This window comes from Crocodylus porosus, unplaced genomic scaffold, assembly GCF_001723895.1.
Source record: "Crocodylus porosus isolate Cpor-Errol unplaced genomic scaffold, CroPor_comp1, whole genome shotgun sequence".
Taxonomy (NCBI): Eukaryota; Metazoa; Chordata; order Crocodylia; family Crocodylidae; genus Crocodylus; species Crocodylus porosus.
In genome coordinates this window covers 42905989-42919698 of record NW_017728950.1, presented here as the reverse complement: position 1 = coordinate 42919698, position 13710 = coordinate 42905989, and the positions used below count along the sequence as shown (strand labels likewise).

Sequence of the window (13710 nt, the reverse complement as noted above, 5' to 3'; positions counted from 1 at the left end):
AGCAGAGGTGGTTCAAGCACCTACATTGAACACCTTCAAGAGTAAATTGGATGCTTATCTTGCTGGGATCCTATGACCCCAGCTGACTTCCTGGCCTTTGGGCAGGGGGCTGGACTCGATGATCTCCTGAGGTCCCTTCCAGCCCTAATGTCTATGAAATCAATGAAATCTTTTCATTCACGCACACCCCAGATATAGTTACCAGGAATAGTTGCTCAATATCAGCCCAGGGTGGCCAACCCGGGCTTATTGAGTAGATGATGATGATTTGAAGATAGCAGATTTAAAAATCACAGCTGGTGGAGCGGGGTGAACAGATGCGTCTATGCGCCGATGAAACAGCAGTGGAGAAACAGATTTGCCCAACTTGGCATTTTCAAGTTCTTTTATAGGGATTGGCATCCTTTATTTCAGTGCTTTGGGGTTTTTCCATACCCAGCTTCTGTTTTTGCAGTTGTTCTTGTGTCTTCAGCTTATCTTATCCTCGGAGTGTTTTTGTTGCCCATCTGGCAGAATTTCTTCTTCTGTTATCTCCTTTGTGCCTTCGAGCTTCAGAGGGATTCTTCAGCCGTTAGTTAGTGGGTGGTAACTTACATTTGGCACTTTGTTGCTTATGTAAACAGTTGGATCTTCTTCTCCTGCCTCTATGCCACTCTCTCACCATTTACCCTTTTATACACAGTCATACATAAAGGCTATGCAGAGTTCATTCACTTATGTCCAGCAGAAGGATACAAAATGGAGTTTTCAAGTTGCTTACAGGACAAGACTAACATGGTTATATTTCACTATTACTACACTCTATGTTAACATCAGCTACATTAGTTCAGTTCATGCTACAAGTTGACCCTTTAAATTATTCCATCTCATCTAGATAGAGCAAAAGCTTTGTTAGCCAGCACCCAGAGGGAATGGGGGGTGCCAGATAACCAAATATGCCGGTTACCGAGAGGCCCAAACAGAGGTCTTGCCCTGTTCGGGCCACCACCCCTCCCACCACGTCAGTGTGCTGGGGAATGGGGAGGGGGACCCTGGGCACACTGGGGAAAGGCTGCTTTGCCCCGAGCTGTAGGGGCTCGGGAAAACCCGAAGTGCTACACTGGGCACTTCCAGTTTAACATTTGCCATGTCAACTGGCATGCCGGTTAGTAGAGCATGCCAGTTTGTAAGGTGCCATATAATGTGACTTTTACTGGAATAGCATTTTTAGTTTTGAGAGAAGATTTGGCAGTTTATACCATTTACCTTCTCTCTCTCCTTTTTTCCCTATAGTATTTCATCCCATTTTCATACATATTTTTCTCAGGTAGCTTATTGGTGGAGCTTTTGAAAATGGATCTGATTTCTATGCCTGAAAAATGTTGCTTCTAAAAAATGCCCTTGTGCTTAAATGCAGAGTTCTTTATAGAGTCTAACAATGTGCTGATGTGACGGCTTTATTTTGGAAAATTAGCATCAGCTTTAAGGAATGAGCATTCTTACATATTATTGATGCACAGATATAGTTTATAGTAATAAACCGTACCAGATGATGGGGCACTAAATTGCTAACTGAGAATGGGATGGGTAGTTGGGGAAAAAAAAAAGTTAAGGTTTAAAAGAATTGAGTGTTTCTTGAAAGAAGTTCTACCTACAACTGTTATGGGGTCCAAGTAGTAGAGCATTAGCTGTTCCTTTTCCCCCTAAAATCTTTAGTATTTTTCTGTTTTCACACAATGAATGAATTAATATTGTCCCTCTCAGATCAGCACAGAAAAGTCCATCATTTTTGCTTTGAAATCTCCTTCTTATAAGGAAGCAAAGATAGCATAAATTATATTAGCCACCACTTTACTTTTATATATTTTGCAACATAATTTCAAGAGTATGCTGTTGCTTCACTGTTCACATTTGAACCTATGTGGCCCAAATAGTATTCAGATGTAGTCAGCTGTGGCAAGTACAGACTCCAATAAGTTTCCAAGAATTTTCTCTTCCACCTCTGGTTTGTTTGTTTGTTTGACCATAGTACTAGGCAAAGAAGAGAAGGTAGCTTAATTTGTGTAAATGTTTAAGACTTACAAATAATTGAATGGCAGCAAACTTTGAATCGGAGACTTCCTGTATCCATGTAATTATAGCTTTGTTCCAAATTCTGAAAACGACCACAGTGTTATGACTACAGGCATCATGATGTGCTCCCTCAGTGTTTTGTATAAGTAAAGGCATGCTTTCCATGTGTAACAGGTTGTTTTTCAATCTATCTACAGTCTAGATTAGCCATTAGTGCTTAACCTACTTATTTATACGTGGTACCAATTATTGTAAACTCTATCTGAAGGTTTTGGGGACTACCCAGTTATTTTAGAGGCTTCTAGGAGCTTTGGCCCTGCTTGTGGCTGTGCTGCATGTGCTCCTGGTCATGTTAAGACTCCTTTGTTTTCTGGGAGTCTGTTTGTTGCAGTGGTAACATAAAGGGAGCAGGCAAGAAAACGTGGTGTCAGATATAGATCTGTAGCATGAAGCTATTGCTTGCTCAATTTATAGAATGGATTTTACTCAGATTGACACTATTTTAAAAGAAGAGCGTTATTATTCCTCACGACAAGTTTGTGTGTTTTGTATGCTTATGACTGGCTTCTCTTTCAGTTATTGTCATATAGCTATGCCAGCCCTACAGTTGGCCTGATTGACCTGATTAGGTGTACTTGATTAGGTTTACCTTCCTTCCATTCCTAGTTCTGGTGCATTTTAAAAACAGGTTTCATAGTTTCATAAACAAATGTGGATAGATCAATTCTGAGAGAGGATCACAGACTTTCCGAATAATCTATTGCTTTAAGGCATGCTCCCCAAACCTTTCGTTTAAACCCTGGAGTGAAATGTAGTCTGTTCACATCACCTGTTCAGCTCTGGTCTCCGTATCATCAAAAAAGATGTAGTAGAATTAGCAGGGGTATAGAGAAGGACAACCAGGATGATCAGAGGCATGGAGCAACTGTTATGCTGGGAAACTAAAAAGACAGTCTGGAAAGGAAAAGGCTGAGGATGATAGAGACCTAAAATCTCAAAGTGAAAAAACTGTTATGCACCAGGTCCCAGAATGCTAGGACTCTAAGGGAAGGGACACAAGTTTGAAACTAACGAGAAAGTACTTTTTATGCCCACATAGTTAACTTGTGGAACTCATTGCCACAGGAGAAGGCAGAAGAAGATATAGTTAGGTGGAAGAAGGGACAGACAGATTCAGGGATGATGGATTCATTAATAGCTATTAAATAGGAGAGTCAGGTATGTGTCCTCTGGCATCTCTAAAACAATGATGGTGGATGCCAAGGAGAGTATGACAGGGGATAACTCACTCTAGAGATGCCTGTGCATATGGTCTCTCTAAAGCAGCTGCTCCTGCCACTGTCCAAGTCAGGATACTAGGCTAGATGGACCTTTAGTTTGAACCCAATATAGTTCTTAGGTTCTCATGTTTTTTATCAGCTTGTTCTTGTGTGTTTTTTGCTTTGTTGTTTTTAAAAAAAGAGGGAGATTTGTATAAGTGTCTGACTTGAAAGCACAAAATTAATGCCATCTGTGTTCCTGGATCATAAAGGAAGTATTTAAAATAGCATTCCACTCTGAAGGTCTGGTAGGGACTGCTTATAAATGAGCTTATCTGCTCTTGCTAATGTCAGATATGTGAAAAAGAGCTGGCCAGATTGTTGGTCAGAGCAGTCTTCCTTTGCCCTTTTCTCTCTAAACCAACCAAGTGTTGATTCTTTTTCCCCTCAAGCAAAATGAATGAGTTCATACGTTTAGATTACTGTGCCCCATATAATTTGAAGTGTGAAAATGATTGATAGTACAAAGGTGATTTAAAAAAAATAAAAAAAGCCTATTTTCCTTCATTTGCTCTGTCACTCACAAATTGGCTTGGCTTTTTTATGTATTTTCCTAGTCAGACTTGTCCCCCTTTCTTCTATATCTCTGTTTTCAGTGTCTCTAGGCCAAGAGCTGTTAAAAGCATATTCCACCCTGCTCCCATGTTGTAATAGCTCATTTCCTGTGATAGAAGAAAGCTTGGCCTGCCACCAGTGTTGGTTGTCCATTGGCTCTAATGCTGAGGCAATATATAGCTGCAGCAGACCATCAACATACCCCTAGTTAATATAATGGAAAAATACTGCTAGTATTAATTAAGTGTGATATAATTGTCTAGTCTGTCTGTTGCACACATCCAGGCCCTCTGAAGAATAGTTTTGTTTTGCTTCTGTCACAGACTGTGATTACTGAGAAGAAATAAGCTGATGGTGCTATTTTCTTTTTCCCCTTGGCAGGTAGGAGCTGGATGGATTGGGAAATGTAAGTACTCCATGTTACAGCATGGTTGTCTTTTAGGTATTTTTAGTTGATACACGATCTGTAGTAGTTCCATGCCACTCTTTCTCCAATGACCGTCGCTAATAAACACTTAAGGGGAAGAATGTTGTTACAGAGCAGTGGGTAAGAGGGCTGCATTTTCTGAATAAGAAGTGAGTTTTGTTTCAAGAAAATAAAGGGTATAAACTGCAAGCCAGAACTTTGTTGGGCGTAAGTAGGCATTTGCTTCATTCATTTGAATAGTTGAGTTATCAAGCCTGTGAAAGACCTGGCTAAATCTTTAATGGTAAAAACAAATGAATATATCAACAGAGGGATAGCATCATTTACATTAGATGCCCATGCTTTTATATCCTGTTCTATGTGTTCATTACAAAGCATTACAAAGATGTCCAACAAAAATTCCTAGCTGAAAGTAAGATGCTTCATAACTATTTTTACACTGAAAAGTATATGACAACTTCTTTGAAAAGAAAAAATGTCCCCATTATTATTTGAAGAATTTGGAATTTCAGCTGATTTCTGATCAATTCTGATATTTTGATGGGCTTGTCCCTCAGTCATTTATTTCTTCTTCGCTGCTTATTTTACTGTTTTAAACAGAATGGAGGGAAGCATAAGGTTGCACACTGCTCTGCACAAAGTTATTTGAGGCAGATGGCTGTTCACCCAACTGTGGCCTTTGGCTTCTATTAAATAGAAAAGACTATAGCATCACAGTAGTTGCTCCCTCTTTCAGGAACCATTTTTGTCATACATCATAGTAAGTGGTATGAGCTGCTGCTAACAGACTTCAAACTATTAGCAGGGATACCTAGTCTTTGTCTGTTAGCAATCTGCTAATACAGCCAACAACTTTACTGTTTGAAAAATGAATAGATTGGTAGAGATCAAAGAAACCTGTAGCCTGCAACAGTTGGCTTTGTGTTTACCGTCTAAAAAGGGAGATTGCGAACATGATTGTTTTGATAAGATGATGTTAGGAACTGTTTCCTTGAGTTTGAGTTTAAACATCCCTTGTTTTGAGACTTGTGGCGTGGCACCTGTCCAAGGCCTTAAGCTCGCTGTTGATGGAGAAAAGTTGTCCCTCTTGGAATTCACCTCCATCTTCCCAAGCCCCTCCAGAAACTAACAGAGCAACAATGGTCTAATCCCCTGAGAGACCTTGTATAAATTCTATGTACATTGAACCAATGTACTCACTCTAGTAAAATGAATGGTGTGATGTACAAGTACTGAAATAATATAGTAAACATTATTTAAACATTTTAAATAACAGTTCTATTCTGTGCTTTTTTTATTTAAAAAAGTAATGGTCTGGTTTTCAAAGTGTCAACTAAAGCAAAAGGGCATTTTTAATTCAATTATACCTAATCCTGTGAGTTAGGTCAGAGAGGTTATAACTTAGGTTTTCCCCCATTTTAGGCATTTTTAGATCTTTAAAAATAGATTAGCAGTTTGTCTTAGTGACCAGTTCTTTGAACTCTGTGATCAATGTCTTCAATTTTCACTGTTTAATTAGTACGCTGGGAGCGAACTCAGGGTGCCATCGTCCGAGAGAAGACTCTTCCAATGACTCCAGAGGCTGTACAAGATAAATGGGGCAAGATCTGTGACTTTGATAATGCCAGCAAGCCCCGGACCATCCAAGGTAAAGGAGATATTTGGTATAAAACAGTCTGAGAAAATAGACTAGAAAAGATTTTCTTTCCAAGAAGACTTTTACAGAAACATTTAGTTTTGCTTGTTTTTTTAATTAAAAAAAAAGCCTGATGAGTAAGTTTAATTTTTTTTCTTTCAGTTATGTAGTATAATGAGTATTTTAGTAGAGTCAGTTCTTTTTAAGACCACTGCTGTGCTTTTCAGTTTCAGTATTTAGGGGTAGAAAGGATACCACTTCCCCAGGGCTGTCATAGGAATACTTAATCCATGCAGTTTAAGAATTAAACTTGGTTTAGTTTAAGTTTAGTTTAAGAATTGAAATGATCTTTAGTCCAATGTTATATTTCCTGGAAAGCAAAAGTAGGTGGAGGCAATATGTTTGTGTCTTTGACCTTTGCTGATGAAATGTAGGTTACTTGTGGAAATCTCAGTGAGGAAAAGATCTTTGTTTAAGGAGTCCTCTGGTAAGAAATTGGAGTGGAGATATCCTATCCTCCCTTTTTCCTGCATTCCTGAGTGACCTCCACTCCTCCTTTCTACCTCTCCTCTACCCTCTTTCTTCCTTTCCTTCAGACAGTTTTGGATTACCTTCCTTAAAGAAACTACCCTTTGACTCATACATTGAGATTTTGATTGTTAGTTCTTTTTTCCTAAGCGTAAAATATATGCTTGCTCCTCTGGTTAGCTGTAAAGAAAACCCATCTCCTTGGGTTCCTTGTTTTTATCCTTCTAAGTTTATCAAAATAGCTCTTGCTTATGTCCTTGACCTTCATCTGTCCATGTTCAGGATTCTTTTCTGCTCTCATGTTATTTGAATTACTTTAACAGCCATTTTAAACTCTTTTCATTCTTCCCTATATGCAAGCTCTTGATAGGTCTTGTTCCGCCCTTTGTAAAAAGGTATGTTGTCTTCTCCTGTTCAGTGATTGGGTCCCTTCTCATCTCTGACACTGTAAGCTCATTTCTGGTTTTGTTGTAGATCAAACGTTTAAGCAGAAATTTATTGCCTCATGCTACCTTGTTTTTTAAAAAAAAGAGAGAGGATATTACTGAGTCAAGAGTAGGAGGGCTCTTCGGTCAGTGCCAGCCCTGTCAAATCTCCCTTCTTGAGTGTCAAGTTTCTAAATGTTAATGTGCCTGCCTTGTGGGCAGTGCTTTTGGGTTTTGTGTTTTTGTTTTGTTTTTTAAATAATAAAAAAAAGGTCAACCACTGTTGGGGGCTTACATTATTTATGTAGTAATCGCTTCTTGGCCTCTTGAAGGCTCAGATCGAGCGAAAACATTTACTCTTCAATCTGTTTGCTCAGCATCGTACCAGATAGATTGTGAACTCTTTAGGACAGAAGCTATGTTTTCCTCTAAGTTGAGCAGGAAACATTGTTCAGAAACAACTTCAACGTGCTGAACTTCTATCTTAACAGACTTTTTAATAGTTTTTACTTTTTTAAAAACATTTTTAAAGAAGACTTTCCAAACCATTAAGTCAGTGGTAATTACAGGGGTTTAGCATTTTTGAGGATTTGCCCTGAGCATCTAGACAGTAATTGGAATCAAGTATTTGTCACACCTGTAATAGTAATAGACTGATATAAAAGATGTGTAAGGGTAGAGGGGTTCCTTCTTTCAGTGGCAATGCCCTGTTTAAAATTTAGGACCAGACTTTTTTTTCAAAGGTATTTTGGTGCTTTGAAGAATTTTGCTAAGTACCTTAGTGAGTTGGGCAGCAAACTCCCACTTTTGAAAACCTACTGCAGTTTGAGGCACCTAAAATCTGATTTCTATTTTCTGACCTCTACAGGGAATGTCCTGGGATCCCTACAACAGTTCTGTCTTAATAATTTATTCAGTGCTTCATTTTACTAGCCTCTGGCTAGCACTGGTGTCTTCTCTTTTTCAATAATGTGTATAAAAAAGGCAGTCACTCAAGCAGCTATTTCTCTGCCTGTAAAATGCCGCTTGTGACTATTGGTGGTACAGCATCATTCCACCCCTGTAATTACTTCCTTTGGTTAGAGCTATAATTGCTTCCTCTGGCTAGAGCCTTAGCTCCTGATTTGGGTTGGTTTTGCATGTTTTGAGCTGAACAGGAAGTTTCAGGATGTCCATTAAAAGGGCTGTTGTGGGAGCAGAGCTAGTGCTGTAGGTTGAATGTAAACCACATTCAAATATTGCTGTTGCTTTTAAGCACTTGCTTTTGTGAGTGTTAAGAGAGGTGATCCTTGACTTTTGGATTATATAATCTAAATGATTGGATAAAATATAGTGGGTGACCAAGTGGGTACTTTTGCTTTTGCAGGCACCAGGTTGAACGTATTTTAATAGCATGGTTCTCTCAGCCCAATAACATCTCTTCCTTACTTCAAAATTGTGTTCTAAAAATGACTTGTGTCAAGTATTCAGCCTTGACTTCTCAGCACTGTTAAGTCTGAGGCATAGCTAAGCTTTGTGTGTGAGAAATCTGTTGCTTAATCCTCTGTGACCTGTGAAAATCAGCAAAGGAGTGGAGGAAAATGTAAAGAATTTGATAGGCAAATAAATTTTAATTTTTCAGTATGATATATTAAAAAGTTTTCCCTATTATGCACCTCCCCTCTTTAGTGCCTAAAGGCATTCAACTGTTAAATAAGGGAAACTAATTAGAGTACTTGGATTTAAAAGTGAAAATTTACAGTACCTTTATATGTGCAAGTTCAACTTCTCCCAGAAGATTTCATTAAAATGTATTACCAGCATTAATTTAAGTAATTTGATGCTGTGAAAAGCAATTATGTACTAAACCCATTATGTATAATTATAAAAAAATACCAATTAGCTAAAGCATTTGCCTGTAATTTGCAAAAATGTCTTATAACCAGAGATGTGAATCTTGATTCATAATCATTATATAAATTTCGACATTCTGATAGGAGTGGTCTGACTTCTAATTCCTTCTAGGTTATAAAATGTAGAAGATGGTGCCATATATCATTTGACAGCTCATTTTCTCCACATTTGTAATGATCTTTGGGACCTACAGCATTGATGCTGTGAGGTGGCACTGACCTATGTGTGACCCATATACAGATATGTTTTTTTAGACCTGTTAGAATTATATTACTTTATAAAGATACGCTCTTAATGGAACTCATTTATTTTTCAGTATAAATGCATTAAAATTCCAGTGTCTAATGTGTCAGTGACCTGCATAGGTCCCAGTCTAGTGAAGGACTTCACCATAGGCTTAACTTTAATCATATGCTTAACTGCATTTCTGGATGGAGGCCCAAGTCACAGATGCAATGCGTTCAGTCAATTGATAGCAGGAAGTATTATTTTAGAAAGGTCATTTCTGGCTCCCCTATTTCTTTTTATATGTTGCTGTCATGTCTAAAGGCCCAATGGCCTCAACTGGTAGGCACTACACAAGTGCTGGGCCATGCCTTGAAAGTTAGATCCAAGCATACAAGGCAGCCAGAGGTGGGGAAAGGGGTGTGAATGTCATGGTGGCATTATGACATGAAGTTTTGTCCTCAATAGCCTTCCTTCCCACCCCGCAAATCATTTTTGAAGTTCTGTAATATAAACAAAAAGTAAATAAAATACAGGATGTTCTGTAATTTAGATTATGGTGGGCAATGGGTAGGAGAGGATAGGAAAAATGGGGACAGGAAGATGGCAAGGAGTGTAGCTGAATGAGACTTGAAGTGCAGAGGCTGAGGAAGGAAGTAGGGCATAACTTGAATAATGCCCCATAGAAAAATCTGTGGATATTACCAACTTGTACTTATGTACTTGCGACATTTTTTTACCTTGTCTTCTAAATGCATGGGCATTGCCCGCTAGGGAAAAATTGAGAGAACTGATAGATGTTTTTGCTCAGTGCATACATAGAAGTTGTTCAGATATTATGATGAGTGCATGTAAGAACCTGTCTATAGAAGAACATTCTCTAAAGGAGTCTAAGAACAGAAACTGAGCAGCAGAGACAAGAGAATACTCTGAGCCAAAAATATAAGCAGTGTTACAGTAATAGTGTCTAAAAGTATCTGCTGTGGCTTCTTCTCTTTGTTCTTTTTGGCTGAGGTGCTATGGTGCCCCTGGCAAAAGTGAGGTAGGGATAAGTCTTGTACATGTAATTCTCATCTGTCTCTTTAGTTGTATGTGTGTCATGTGGTGCAAGTTTTATGCCTCCATGTCCTTTTCTTTTAATAGTATTCCGGATACCATCTGCTATATACATTAAATACTTTCTCTTTTTAGAAACTTAGGTCTGAGGGCAGGCTTTTTTAATGTATTAATATATTAACTTAAACCCCATGTAACTACTAAAATTAATGTTCTGTTTTTTGCCATAATATAATCTCCTTCTATACTTTGTCAGGAACAAAAAGATGCTGTTGTTTATATTTCCAACATGAAAATGTAGAAGTTAAAGTAAAAATATTTTTTTCTTGTGAAGAAACGCGTCAAAAATCTGCAGTGACTTATAGGATCAAGTCACTATTCAAGAATCAGTGTTTTTTTCCCCCAAAAGTTAAATGGACCTCCTTGCTTCCATGTACTTATTTATATTACATCACCATAAAGTGAATCAGTGACCTCACAGAATATCTTCCGACTTTCAAGTGTTGAACTTCACAATTTAAAAACAGTTTTAATGTATTTATGCTTTACAGAGTACCAGTGGTGGCTAAGATACTACAACTAGAAGCAAAGAAATATTTATCTGTAGTCAGAACTGTGATACAGCTCAGAGGTAGTTCATGTCAAAATGTATTTAATGTTAGTGTGTTGTATGTAGTAATGTATCTTCTTAACTTTGGCAAGCTGTTAATTCACATAATGGTAGCAATTGCAGGGCACAAGTATAACATTTCAGATGCTTAATATAATTACCTAATATCCTCAGTGGATATAAAGGTGGATACTTTATAGTATAAGCTGGAAGTACATGAGTGATTCATGTCTGTTCAGTACTAAAATATCACAATAAATCTAATGCCATTGGTTGGGAGTCTGTTTTCCTGTGCCAAGCAGTAGAAGATCAGTGGAGATGAAAGTGAATTAATATGTTACATACTGGAGCAGTTCAAAAAATGGAAAAAGCATGGGTCAGTGGTGGGATTCTTGAGTGTAAAAGTTTACAGGACAAACTGCCAAAGAAATTAAAACAATTTTTTATTTAATATATTTGGGGAAAACCCCCCCCAATAAAACTTCTCTTGTATATGAATACAGTTGTAATATCTTAATGGTTTACGTCAACTTTCAGACACTCTAAAAGGCACCTTGTTTAAAAAAAAAAATCAAATAAAAAACCATGCAAACACCTTAGAAAATACAAAATAATTTATGCTTATTAATGTGAAATAAGCATCTTGAGAAGGCTGCTGTCCAATTCATAGATCTGTGTCTCTTACTCCAGATTCTTTTTTCTGTGGATTTAAAGAAGAATTAACCAAATGCCAGACTGAGCAGCTGTCAACAAAATTCCTTTTTCCTCATAGTCTGATCTCCATCAGTCTGTCTTCCCTTCAGATTGTTAAAGAATGGGTGTGCCTTGTAATATGTGCTGAAAAAGCAATAAGCTTAGTTTGAAACTGTTTGAGAAAAGAAGTAGGTTCCAGAAAGGAGGGCCTATTAAGAAGATTTAATATGCTACCAGTTGCTTCCTCATGTTCAGTTCTGTTCCTGACTGCTGCTGTAGGCATACAGTATAGTGAGAGAATATAGTCTCTGAAATAGGCCAGCCCAGGCTACTTGGAACACTTTGGGTGGGAGTGGGGAACATTAAACAAAAACTGCATTACATTTTTCCCCAAGATTGCAATAGGTATCTAGCATAAGTCTTTAAGCACAGGGTCATATTCTTCAAGAGAGAGAGACTGCTTTAAAAGCAGACTGTAGGTTTCTCTATTTGTCCAGCTGACTTTAATGAATAGTTATGTGTAAAGTGCCTATTAGTTATCTAGTCTTGAGAAGATAGTGCCATGAATCACAGTAGCATGAACCACATCTGAAAACCAATTACGTTTGTCAAGGTGGAGGCAGACACAGGAGAGGAAGAGTAAAATTTCTGGAATTGTGTGTTAGTTGCTGGACATCTAAAATCATCCTTATACTGTAATCACTAGAATAGACCTGTTCACTGCCAAAGAGAGACTTCACAGTGCTTCAAGTAACCTTTGGGTTGCTTCTCCTAGTATGCTAATGCCTTCTAATTGCTTTATTATTGGCACAGCTCATGATTTCTTTATGAATGTCTTTCTTTCTTTCTTTTTTAAATATTTCTCCTATCGGTTTTTTGCTTTCATCTTGTGTAGCTTGTCCATGATTGCTCATTGTGCCTAAAGCCTAGCCTGTCTCCAGCAAAATTGGCCATAATCTTCCTATGGCCACGTCCAGATGAGTGCAAATGTGCATTACATGGCGCTGCAGACCTGTCTGCGGTGCCACACACCGCATGTGCAAGCATTCCCCATACTGCTACCTTGTAGCACGGGGTGGGGGTTGGCCCTGGGAGATTCTGGTGTCAGAAAACCCAGGATGAAAAAAGCAAAGTAGTGCATGTGATGGCAGCATGTGCCCCCCAGAACTGAAGGCTGGCCAGCCAGAGCCATTCTTTGACTGCTGACCAGGCTTCCTGCTGCAGCTGCAGCCCTGGGAGGCCCTCAGGACCTGAAGTTAGGCTGCTGAGGCCAGCACAGTTGCTGGTCCCAGCTTTCCCTGCCCCACCTGGGGTAACCTGGCATGCACCAGAGCATGTGTAGCACAGGCATTGGCACAAATTGTGCTGCTACTACTTGTCTCCAGGGAAACCAGTTCACCCTTGTCTGGACACACCCTATGAGGTGGAAGCCAGGCTCATCTCCAGGTATTTGGTAGTAGGTCTGTGCAAAGTTTCGGTCCCTGATTTGAATCAGCGGCGATTCGGGCCAATTCGGTGGTCACAACTCCGAATCCAGATCAACTCAGGAGACTCTTTATTCTCTCTGAATCAATTTGGAGAGGTTCAGAAAGACTTGGCAATTTGGACAGAGACACAGCTTTTAAATGTTTTTTTTCTATGTAGCTCTAGGTGGCAGGGTCCCATGAATGCTGCAATGTTGGGACACATGGAGTATCCCACACTTCTGGGTCCACTGGGGAGTGCACAGGAGGCTCCCCTGTACCTCCTCAGCTTGGCAACTGGTGCCTCCTGGGTCTGGGAGGGCACCCAGAATCCCCCTGAGACCAATAGCTGACCCGGCGGTGGAGGGCCCTGCATGCTCGCCGGCAGACCTGGAAGTCCGTTCTGGATTTGCCGCTGAGCCCGTGGAGGCCCCCTCCTCCCCCCACTCCTGTGGGACACTTCATCCGCCCCATCACCGCAGTGATCACAAACCCTGCTGGTACCTTGAGGTATGTAGAAAAAACAGTCAAAGCTGTGTCTGAATCGCTGAGTCTCTGAATTGGCATCAAATCTTCAGATTTGGATTCAGCTGAATTGAATTGGGGACAGTGATCCAAATCAACAAATCAAATCACTTTCCCTGATTCAGGCTGAATCTGAATGGAATAGGGCTTGCTTTGCGCACCCCTATTTGGTAGCCTACTTGGGGCTACAGCAGTGCATGGGTGAATTTGGGGCTGCTGAAAACAACACTGGCAGATAAGGATAAGCAGGTCAGGAAACTGAGGCACTGCAGAGCACTATGAGGACAGAGTGAGAGGGCTTCA

The 13710-nt window shown here is 39.4% G+C and overlaps 1 protein-coding gene across 1 annotated transcript in view; it reads left to right on the top strand.

The window, feature by feature from the left end:
* HSD17B4 (hydroxysteroid 17-beta dehydrogenase 4) overlaps window positions 1-13710 on the top strand; it is a 108061-nt gene that overhangs the window by 23133 nt on the left and 71218 nt on the right. The window contains exons 10-11 of the mRNA XM_019554992.1: window positions 4308-4332; window positions 5873-6001. Coding sequence (XP_019410537.1) covers window positions 4308-4332; window positions 5873-6001 — 154 coding nt within the window. The remainder of the gene's footprint in view (window positions 1-4307; window positions 4333-5872; window positions 6002-13710) is intronic.